The sequence below is a fragment of the Hippopotamus amphibius genome, chromosome 5, assembly GCF_030028045.1.
Source record: "Hippopotamus amphibius kiboko isolate mHipAmp2 chromosome 5, mHipAmp2.hap2, whole genome shotgun sequence".
Classification (NCBI taxonomy): domain Eukaryota; kingdom Metazoa; phylum Chordata; class Mammalia; order Artiodactyla; family Hippopotamidae; genus Hippopotamus; species Hippopotamus amphibius.
Window position 1 is genome coordinate 158,232,823 of NC_080190.1, and position 11,706 is coordinate 158,244,528.

General features: G+C 45.9%; 1 protein-coding gene across 9 annotated transcripts in view; it reads right to left on the reverse strand.

The window, feature by feature from the left end:
- C5H8orf76 (chromosome 5 C8orf76 homolog) overlaps window positions 1–4,202 on the reverse strand; it is a 28,950-nt gene extending 24,748 nt beyond the window's left edge. For 8 of the 9 annotated variants that reach the window (XR_009053944.1, XR_009053945.1, XM_057736588.1 and 5 more), the window contains exon 1: window positions 3,638–3,769. Coding sequence is in view for 7 of the 9 variants with exons in the window: in XM_057736588.1 (XP_057592571.1) it covers window positions 3,638–3,754 (117 nt within the window). In the remaining 2 variants the exon portion in view is untranslated. Of the gene's footprint in view, window positions 1–3,637 lie in introns of all 9 variants that reach the window. The other variant, XM_057736586.1, reaches the window with a different exon arrangement.
- Between the last annotated feature and the right edge of the window lie 7,504 nt (window positions 4,203–11,706).

Consider the following 11,706-nt stretch of genomic DNA (forward strand, 5'->3'; position numbering starts at 1 on the left):
ATAAAAAGAAAAGTGAAACTGACATTTTTAAAATTACTGCATAAAGAACGTTGAGAAAATAGGGATGACGAAAAGCACAGTGTGTGCCAGTTTTCCAGCTCCAGAGAAGTATTTCATCCTCCCTTTTACTCACAGTGAAACACACTGAGGCTGAATGAAGTCTATCCTCAGTTAAATGCTATTATTCATTCAAACGTAACTGCATTTGTGATGGTTCCACCACCACGTCAAAATTTCTTGGTTTTATTTCTAAAAGAGTTCCCTGGGTATCACTGCCCCCGTTATCTTAGGAATACCACCCATCACAGTGGAGGAAGCTGGGAACCACTATTTTCTGTTCTCCCTGAAGTACAATGTGACCCAACAACAGTCTATATACTGAACCCATACTTTTCCTTTGTACTTTCTTGCTCTCCAGTCACATACTGTATTAGATTCTCAGCCAATCCCAACTTCTTGAACAACAGCTGCATAACTTCAAACCTCCATCCAATATGCATCATCCTACTGGGAAATGATCAGGCAAAACTGGCTTTCAAATACAAGAGCTCAGAGGAGGATGGCTTCAGATACCCCAGTCTCACAAGAGGAGGGTGGGAAAGCTGTGAACAAGGATGAGACTAAGAAGCGAAGTACTGGTGAGGCAAACACCTGGTCCCACACTGAGCAGGCAGGGAAAACAAATCTTCTAACCCAAACTCCTGGTTTTACACTTGGGGAAACCAACAAGACTTGAATGAGGCCTGAATTTATGAGCAGTTACCATCTCCAAATAAATTCTAAAGACAAGGGATTTTTGGATTCTATTTTAGAAGTATACAGCACGATAGCTTCCTCCACAACAGGGCAGATAGCAGTATCAAGCAGTATCAGCAGTATTTCGTCTTGTGGAACTGAAAACCACAGCCACAGAAAGATAGAGAAAATGAAAAAGCAGAGGACTTTGTACCAGATGGAGGGACAGGATAAAACCCCAGGAAAACAACTCAATGAAGAGGAGACAGGCACCCTTCCAGAAAAAGAATTCAATATAATGATGGTGAAGATGATCCAGGACTTTGAAAAAAGACTGGATGCAAAGATCGAAAAGTTTACCAAAGACCTAGAAGAATTAAAGAACAAACAAACAGAGATATGCAACACACGAACGGAAATGAAAAATACACTAGAAGGAACCAATAGTAGATTAACTGAGGCAGAAGGGTGAATAAGTGAGTTGGAAGACAGAATGGTGAAAATCACTGATGCGGAAAAGAATAAGGAAAAAAGAATGAAAAGAACTGAAGACAGCCTAAGATACCTCTGGGACAATGTTAAATGCACCAACATTCACATTACAGGGGTTCCAGAAGGAGAAGAGAGAGAGAAAGGACCTGAGAAAATACTGGAAGAGATTATAGTTGAAAACTTCCCTAACATGGGAAAGGAAACAGCCACCCAAGTCCAGGAAGCGCAGAGTCCCAGGCAGGATAAACCCAAGGAGAAACACGCCAAGACACACAGCAGTCAAATTGACAAAAATTAAAGACAGTGAAATGTTATTAAAAGCAACAAGGGAAAAACGACAAATAACATACAAGGGAACTCCCATAAGGTTAACAGCTGATTTCTCAGCAGAAACTCTGCAAGCCAGAAGGGAGTGGCATGATATATTTCAAGTGATGAAAGGGAAGAACCTACAACCAAGAATACTCTACCCAGCAAGGATCTCATTCAGATTCGACGGAGAAATCAAAAGTTTTACAGACAAGCAACAGCTAAGAGAATTCAGCACCACCAAACCAGCCCTACAACAAATGCTAAAGGAACTTCTCTAAGCAGGAAACATAAGAGAAGAAAAGGACCTACAAAAACAACAAAACAATTAAGAACATGGTAATAGGAACAAACATATCGATAATTTCCTTGAATGCAAATGGACTAAATGCACCAACCAAAAGACATAGACTGGCTGAATGGATACAAAAACAAAACCCATATATATACTGTCTACAAGAGACCCATTTCAGACCTAAGGACACACACAGACGGAAAGTGAGGGGATGGAAAAAGATATTCCATGCAAATGAAAACCAAAAGAAAGCTGGAGTAGCAATACTCATATCAGATAAAATAGACTTTAAAATAAAAATTGTTACAAGAGACAAGAAAGGACATTACATAAAGATCAAGGGATCCATCCAAGAACAGGAGATAACAATTATAAATATATATGCAGCCAATATAGGAGCACCTCAATACATAAGGCAAATGCTAACAACTATGAAAGAGGAAATGCAAGGCAGAAACAGAGACACAGGTGTAGAGAACAAACACATGAACACCAAGTGGGGAAAGCGGGGAGGATTGGGGGGGGAATGAATTGGGAGATTGGAATACCAAACTGTACACTCTAAATATATGCTGCTTATTGTCTGTTAACTGTATCTCAATAAAAGTACTTAAAAAAAAAAAAAAAGAAGTATACAGCACATCACACCTGGCAAAGTATTATCTTATTCCACTCTGACAATAACTCTGTGAGCCAGCAAACATTTTTTTCTCAAATAACAAATAAGGAACTGACACTTTGAAAGGCAACTGGTAAAGCCAATGCTGGAATCCAAGGGTCCTACCTCACAACCATGGCTTTTTAATGTGATACCACATAACTTTGAAAGCCCATTCCCTGCTTTTAATCTACATCATCAAGTACTAAAGGTCACTCTGAAAGATTGTATGCAGCAAGGAAAAAATGTAAGTGAAATAAAACAAAAATACAATTCAGCAATGCCTGAGGGCCTGACATCTGTAAGTACAAGGGTTTTAAGGAAATTGAGACAATACATGTAAAAGAACCCAACCCAGTGCCTGGAACACGATCTAATAAAAAGTAATTATTATTGCTGAACTGAGATTTACACACATGAAAGAATACAAGACTATACTCTACTTATTCAAAATATTCACGGAGTTCCTACTATGAACCAAAACTGCTGGGCACTGCGGAGGACCTGAAGTTTAGTCAGCACGCACCTGTGATGATTTAGCATTTTGGGTTTAAGAGCTTTACGATATATTGACAATTGCTTTAATAGGTAAAAGCGGGGAAAGGGGACAAAGAAAAAAAAATATGTGGTTGGAAAGGGCAATCAGAAAAGACTTCTTGGAGGAGGCGGCATTTAAGGCGCGCCTGGAGAAATGCATAAACGACTTTGACCCTCTGAGGGCAGGCCCGTGCGTGGGACGGCACGCTTCAGGCAGCAGACCACAATGAGGACTGAAAAGTGGGCGGTGGCTGGATTCCTGGGCGCCCGGGTCGCCCGGCTGCAGAAGCAGCGAAGGCCCACGGGAGCCCCTGCAGGTTTTAGAGCGGGGCCGTGAGGCCGGCGAGCCGCGGGGAGACCCGCCGAACGCCAGGTGCGAGGTGACGGCCGACGATGCGGGGATTCCCGCGGAGGGGGCCAGGCCCGGCCGGATGGGACGCGTGGCGGGGGAGGGATGGCAGGGAGTCCGCGTGGGCGTAGGGAGGCCGCACTCGTGCCAGGAGGGTCTGGGAGGCAACTACCTTTTGGGGCGTCTGAAGCGCTGTCGGGCTAGGAGCCGGGAGCGCGAGGCTCGGGGGCTGGGCTGAGGCCGAGAGGCCCCGCTCTCTCACCTGCGGCTCGCAGCGCTTGGCGCAGTAGTACGCGGGCGCTCCAGGCCGCCGCTCCCGCCTCTCCTCGAACACCGAATCCTCGAACTCGCCGCCGAGCCACCAACACCCGGTCTCCATCGCGCGCCCGGTACCTGCGCCTCGAGAGGAGGCGGTGCCTAGAGCGGCGCCCACGTGCAGACCAACGCGGAACGGGCGGGGCCGTCAAGGCCCAGCGAGCGGCATGCTGGGACTTGTAGTCTTTGAGCGGAGGTCAGACCGGGACTTGGCCCAGGGCAAGTTGGGAGTCGTTGAGCTGAGGTTTTACCTGATTCACGATGCGAGGACAGAGCTTGACTTCTCGGTTTCTGGAGCTGGACAGAGCGATCCTTACGTGCACGCATCAAAAAGCAGTAGCTTCAGGGTAGCTGCTCAAAGCTTGTAGGGACCAGTTTTTCACTATTGACGATATTCCTGGCACTTTGTGAAGCACTTTTTTTTTTTTTTTTGGACTTCACTATATCCCTTCCTAACAACGTCTGGAAGGCACAGTGAGTCTCATTTTGCAAATGAAAAATCGGGGCTTAGAGAGGTTAAGTAACTTGCTCAGGATCAATTATTACGTGGCTAAGAGCTGGGAAATAAAGAATTGAGTCAGTAAGGCCCCCGTGTCTCCATAGAAGAGACACACCAATAATAAAGACCAGGGTACGGTAATTCACGCACTTGTAAAACAGAGGACATGGAGATTTACTCTGGGGACTCGTTCAGGCAGCATTAATTCTGGAACAACACTAAATCCCAGAATTCTAACACCAGCATTTACTAGCGTTCTTATACTTTCAAGATGTTCCTTGCGACAAGAAGGTAGAGCTTGTTGACAAAACACCGGCCAGTATTCCACAGCACAGTATTGCTGTGCCATATTCCACAGCAGGTCATCGACGTGGAGGTTTTCTCTGGTTTTCCTCTTCTCTCTCTCACCAGCTCCTCTTCCACCATTTGTCTTCCAGGGTTCTTTCCTCAACCCAAGTTTCTACTCCACGTACTCACCCTAAGGGAACCTAATTCATGTCCCAATTTTTCAAAGTCCATCTCTCTGCTGATGACTCCACAAATCTAGAACCAGCTCATACATCCTTGGTGGAAAACTCCACCAGACATTAACTACTGATGAATTCATCCATAGAAGGTCCATTAAGAAAAAGTCCTTAGGAAAAATTTAGAAATTATAGAAAAGTGAAGGAAAAAAGTTGTCCATGATGTCATCACCCAGAAGCAATGAAGTCTAAAGTAGGTAGAGCTATTTGTCATAATTCTAATATGCCCTGCCCTAACAAAAGGCAATCCAGCACAGTGTCAAAGGGCCTTAAGCACCAGATTTGTCTGGATTCATGATCCTGGTTCAGTTATTCACTAGTTGTGTGACCTGACCCGTGAAGTGTGCATTGATTAAAACAATGCAGGTAAGGTGCCTGTCAAATAGCAACTGAGTAATACATGTTCATTCAAAATTTCTGCTACAGGTACAAAGAGCAAAGCAAAGGCAGGCAGGGAGGTTTTTTTTCAGCTTTCTCTTTTTGAAGGCTGCTTGGTTTTGGAACTTCCACCCTCTCCTGTTCTGAGATGCCCTCAGGTATAGCCTCCTCCTGGCCCAACAACTAACTGAGCTAGATATTTTGCTGAAATGGTCAGGAAGTCACAGAAGGGCAGTTTATGCGTAAAAGAGAGTTCTTTGCCCTTTGAACTCAGGTTTCCTGAGCTAGGGGTTTTCCAGCCTTTTGGCCACTAAGAACCCTTTAGTTACTTTCCCCCAAAGTAGTGGAAGGTTTGTGTATGCAGTAAAACTGCATTTATAAACTGATTGCTTCATTTTCCTTTAAAAAAATAATTGAATTCAAGTCCTATACAACAGCCAATCCGGGCTTCTGCTCAGCCTGAGCCTATCAGCATTGCCTTGCTGTGTGTTAGGATTCTATGAAAGCAAAGAAGTAACTGCCAAGAACCCTGGGAAGTCTGAGGAAAGGTTAAACGTGATTGATGTTGGGTCTTTGGCAATAATGAAAACAGCTCAAAGACCCCTATCACTATTGAGGACCCAGGGTCTGGGACCCCAAGTTATAAAACACCACCTCAATTGATAGGCCATGGAATAATATTTTAAAAGAAGAGTGTAGGGACTTCGCTGGTGGTGCAGTGGTTAAGAGTCTGCCTGCCAGTGCAGGGGACATGGGTTTGATCCCTGGTCCGGGAAGATCCCACATGGTACAGAACAACTAAGCCCATGCATCACAACTACTGAGCCTGTGCTCTAGAGCTGAGCCCATGTGCCGCAACTACTGAAGCATGAACGCCTAGAGCCCATGTTCCACAACAAGAGAAGCCACTGCAGTGAGAAGCCCACACACAACAATGAAGAGTAGCCCCTGCTTGCCACAACTAGAGAGAAAGCCCATGTGCAGCAACGAAGACCCAATACAGCCAAAAAAATAAATTAAAAAAAAAGAGAGTAAAGTGATAAAAGAGAACACTCTGTAACTGTTAAATACACCTTACATACCGAGGAAATGCCAGGTGTTAGGTAGTAAACTGAAATTCTGTAAGTATCTAAAATGGTATGGATGGTGATAAAAGTCAATTTCTATAGACATTTATCTATAAAAATCTGATTTTGATAGAAGGGTGTAATTGAGTTCCCCCAGGCAAGGTAGTTATCACCTCCTCCAGGCAGCCTGCCTTCCTCTTTCCTGTAATTCCCCCAGGCATCTAGCCATAGTGGCATTTATCACACTGTGGACTTTTGGAGATTAAAGACTGTCTTTTTCACTGTTGTAAACATAACCCCTAGACAGGGCTTGGCCATGAGCAGCTCAATGCCTGTTGCGTGGACAAAAGTGGCAGGAACAGCAGACAGGAGCACTTCTCAGTTGTAAGTCACATGTTCATGTCCTCTCTATCAGTGGGGGAGGGGAGAGCATTTATTGAGCATCTATTATGAACTAGGTTGTGCTATGGGTGACCTATTATCTTTATTTTGATTAATTCTCACACTCTCTCTCTCTCACTCTGAATTAGACATTATTATCCCCATTCAAAAAGCTGAAGGCTGTGGTGCTTTTCTGGTTGCTCAGAAGAGGCTGTGAGCCTGGGAGGTGACAGGGAAGCTGAATAGAAATATATGTCTAGTCTATAGGATTTACACTGGGATCTTTGCCTTGGCCTTGGCTGGGAGCCCCTGAGTACACCACTCTTGGGGGTGCTTCCAGGGATAGGACTGTTCTCACTATACTTAGAAACTGCAGCCCTCCTCGCCCCTCCCAGTACCAGGCATCTCTCAATTTCCACCTCGGCCGCTCAAAGGCACTCCCCTCCAGAACATCAAAATATCGTCTTTGACCGTAGACTTTAATCAAAGGTGGGAAGACTGGTTGTCTTCAGAGCATTTCTGCAGTTGCCGAGAAATACCTTCTGGGAGGCAAGAGGAAGCCAGAGGAGGTTCTTATCCAGCCCTCAAGGACGGGCGTCAGAGATTTCCACTTTCCTCCCTGGCCCAAGGAAGATGTTGGAGGTGCTAGGCAATCAAAGCCATCCGGTGCCACCTGTTGCCAACCTAACCAGTACTGTTTCATTATTACTATTATTTTAGTGTTTCAGTTTTTACAACTTTATTGAGATGTAATTGAGGATCATTGAAGTTCACACATTGAAAGTGAGGAGTTAGTATACACCTGTGCAACCTTCTCCGAAGTGAAGATGGTGAACATGTGCATCACCCCTGAGACTTTTACCTCCGCCCCCCCCTTCCCTATCCCCTTAACTGAATCCTTGCTCTCCAGCCAGGCTGGTCCTCTCCAGGATCTGCCTGCCACGTTCTTCCCCCTGAGTCTTTCCCTCACCCTGCAACCTTCCCTGCTTACCAGGTCCCAGCTCACCATTTCCTTTGTCAGGAAAGCCCCTCCCAGCACCCTCCATCTGGCTGACTCTCCAGCAGCCTTTCCTGATTCCCTAGTCTGGGCTACATGGCCCCTGTCTGGGTTCACATAGTGCCACATACGTTCCTCTCACGGGGTGCTTCTCATCCCGGAGAGCTCTTGTCCATGTTAGCTTTTCGGCCCCTGCTCACTTGTCCATCACCCGCAGGAGACGGTGAGCTCATTCTGTGCAGGACTGGGTCATTCTCTGCGTAGCACCGAGCAGTGTCTGGCACCCAGTAGGTCCTCCCTCCGTGTTTGTTGAATGGATTAATCATTAGATGCTTGCACAGAATCCTCTCCCCTGCACTCTGTCCCCTCCTCCCCTAGGACAACACTCGGTCCACAGTATTCACTTCTGCATTCTGTGTATATATAGCCCAGTGTATTGTTGAGGGTCTACTCTGTGCCGGGGGCTGAGGATACCACTCATGGTCCCTGCTCTCAAGGAACCGAAATTAAAGTGGAGAAGGCAGGTGATAAACATGTAAGCAAGCAAATTATTTAATCACAGGTTGTGGCAAAGTGCTAGGATGGAGAATAACAGGGCTTAGCAGGCGTAAAACATCTTCCATGCTGAAATCACATCTCGTCCTCTCCTTCCTTACCCAAGCAGTTTACCTCTGACCTCCCTTCCTCAGCTTCCATGGATATTTGTCAATATTGCTTTTTCTCTTCTTCCATCTCTTTTTGTTTCTTTGGAGCAAAGCACACCCTTCCATTACTGTCATGAGTTCCAGCCCACTAATTCTTGAGTATTTATTAATTTATAATCCATTAATCTTGCTCATCTATTTCCCGTATTCCGTAAATTTTTATAGTAGGTGCATTCATTGATTCAACTAAAATTTATTGAGTACCTGCTATAAGCGAGGACTGTTTTAAGAGTGGAGGATACAGGGATAAGACAGATGAGATCCTCGCTCTCATGGAAGTGCAGTTGTAGCAGGTAGACAAATGATAAGTAAGACGGGGATGGGCAGAAACAGAAAGACATGTGGCATGAGTCCCTCAGATCTGGATTCTGACTAGAGCCATAAAAGTCTGGACATAAGGAACCTCTGAGTCCTTCCCTTGCTTTTGACAAAAGAAATCGAGTTGGAGAATTTAGTGTGCCATTAAGAGGCCATCGTTCTTGGGGCCAAGCCGTGTTACAAAAGAAAATAAGCCTATTCTTTTTGAGATTGTCAGGGTCAAATGTTTTCCAGTTCCTGAGAATACAGCCAAAAGGTGAGTCTGAAGGAGGCTCCCGAGACGTACCAGAACCCATCCTTCGCCTTATGCCGTAGAATGGGGACACTGAGAGTCACCGGCCACAGAAAGGCATCCCTTTTGTCCCAGTGAACCCTCTGTGCGACTGAGGCACAGAAATGGCCCACCGTCCCAACAATCGCGTCCGACAGAGGTGACCCCTGAGCGTGCGGCTGAGACACACAAACAAAAACCGTGCGGCAAGGCACCATGTGTCTCGGGCTGGGAAAAGACAGGATAGAGAAGAGATGCTGGGGGAACAACCCAGAGACTCACCGTTTAGCGATTCCCTGAGACCTGAGAAGGCACTTCTGGGATGGCTCAGAGGCAACACTTAGGCTCCTGTAATTCAAACCGGACTGAGGGAAAAAAAAAAGGTGAAAGTAACAGAGAAGACAGGCTGAGGAATCCGCCTTGTAATCCTGTCGGGAAGGCGGCGGCCAAGGGAAGGGGGCTCAGTGTTTTGCTTGTACCAATGTTTGCCTCGTTGCACAGACGTTGTCTTGCTGGGGGCGGATGCTCTAACAGCCTGGTCTGTCCGTGGCCCCCTCATCCTCTCACGGGAGTCTTCAAGCGGCGGGCGCCCTGATGGCTTTTCAGTGCCTGACCCGTGCCCGCACACTGTCAGTTGGCCTCGTCCTCAGCTATAAGGAAGACAGAGGGACTCCCACCCAATCTGGGCAGCAGTTACTGGGGCGAAGTGAGCTGTGGAGGCCGAGCCTTCAGAACACACCGGGGGTGGCCCCGGAGAGAGATCCCCATGTGGGCCACCAAAACGTCGTGGCTCGAGACAAGGGCTGGAAAAGAATCTCCAGACCCAAAGCAGTGTCGCAAAGAGCAAGTTTATTGAGAGCAGAGAACAGAGGTGGCAGGAAGGGCGCTGGGAAAGCAGCGGGCCGACCTCCTGGCAGACCAGGGGAAGCCGACCCTCTGGTGGGCTCGCAGCCAACTTTTATAATCCCAAGACAAGGAAAATTCCTGTTAAGAAAATGGCGCTAATTGATTGGTCAGTGCACCAAAGGTGATAGGTATGGTTAGGTGATAAGCTAGGGTCCTATATGGTGACTACCTTCCCTAATATGGGGTTGGCTGGCCCAAGTCATGAGTCACAGATTGCTATGAGGGTCGAGATAATTCTGGAATCTGTTTCCTATGAGGGTTGGGCTAACTCTGGAATCTTGTCCTGTGACCTTGGTACAGGGCTCCAAAGTAAATAAATAACAAGGTAGTTGTGGACCATTGTAAGTACTACAAAGAAAATTTGAGGGATGATATATAAGGGACTCCTTCAGGTAGGGTGGCCAGGGAAGGTACCTCTGGCTGAGCCTGCAGTGAAGAGAAGGAGCTGGCCAAGAGGACATCTGGAGCAAGAGCATCTGAAAAACTGCAAGGCAAGACTGAGGAGTGGGAAGCGAGCCGCAGTGCTGAGGCCAAGCAAGTGTGCGGGAGAGCTTGCTGTGTGGCCTGAGACAGGAGAGCGAGTAGCCAGGCAGGGAGAAAATCGTGTGCTCAACACGTTTATTGAATGAATGAATGATCTCATGACCCCAAACTTCAATTATTGTATCTTACCAGCTTCTTGGCTGTATTTTATTGTATTTACTGTGTCTGGTGCCTCTGATGTTGCATTATTTTGCCATCACTCTGTTGTTTGTCTTCTGATCTGACTCTGTAGCTGAATTTTGGCCTCTTTCCTCTTTCCCTCTACAAAACTCAATTTCATGCCCTTTTATTCAGGTCAGCAACTCTCGAGCCAAACGAAATTTTCTCAGGACTTGTGGAGTGTACTGTCTCTTGCTGAGATCATTTCATTCCAGTATCACAGGCTGCTGTCCCAAAGACAAACCCTGCCTGCCAACCCTGGTTATGTGCACAGTCAGCCGGCACTGCTTTTTCCTCTCCTGCCTCCCAAACTCACCATCTTCAGTTCAATTGGATTAAGATTTCCTGAGCAACACTTTTGTGAAGACACGGCTAGGCACTAGAGGCAGTGGTTAAGGGTGAGCGCTCTGGAGACAGTTCAGGTTTGGCGCCTCCAGCACTTAACTAGGTGTGTGAATTTGAACCTCTGTGAGGCTCACTTTCCTTATCTATACCATGGGGGTAATAATAATATCTACCTCCTGGATCTTCCACGGGGATTGAGATAATTCATGTAACTGTCTCAATCCAGTGCTTGACACAGTGTTCAGTAAATATTAGCTTAAAAAATCTTTTTGAATGTGGTTTCTGCCTTCAGAGTGCTGTAAGCTAGTGAAATAGATGTACATACAGAGCCAACCAAGACCTGTTGGGTAGATGTGGGGGGAGCAGTCAGTACTGACTAGAGCAGGAGGGGAATGAGGGAGGCCTCAGGGGAGCCAACAACTGTGGTGGTGACGTCAGAAGGACAACCCAGACAGAGGGAATAACATTCATGTATTACTTCAGTCAAAGCAGCTGTGTACCTACTATGTAAAAAATGCAGTTAATGAACAAGGGACTGAATATAATACAAGGTGGAAAGTAATGAACCCCTTAGGAGAAATATAAAGTGCAAAGGAAGTCTAAAAGAAAGAGAGCTTAATTCCAATAAGGTACTTTGTATTTAAAGACAGTCTTTTCAACAAATGGTGCTGGAATAGCTGGACATCCACATGGGAAAAAAAAAGAATATAGACACAGACCTCATATCCTTCACAAAAAGTAACTCAAAATGGATCATAGATCTAAATGTAAAGCGCAAAACAATAAAACTCCTAGAAAATTAGGAAATAAGGTGGGGAAAACCGATATGACCTTTGGTATGGCTATGACTTTTTAGATATAACACCAACGGCACAATCCATGAAAGAAATAATTGATAAACTGGACTTCGTTAAAATTAAAAAC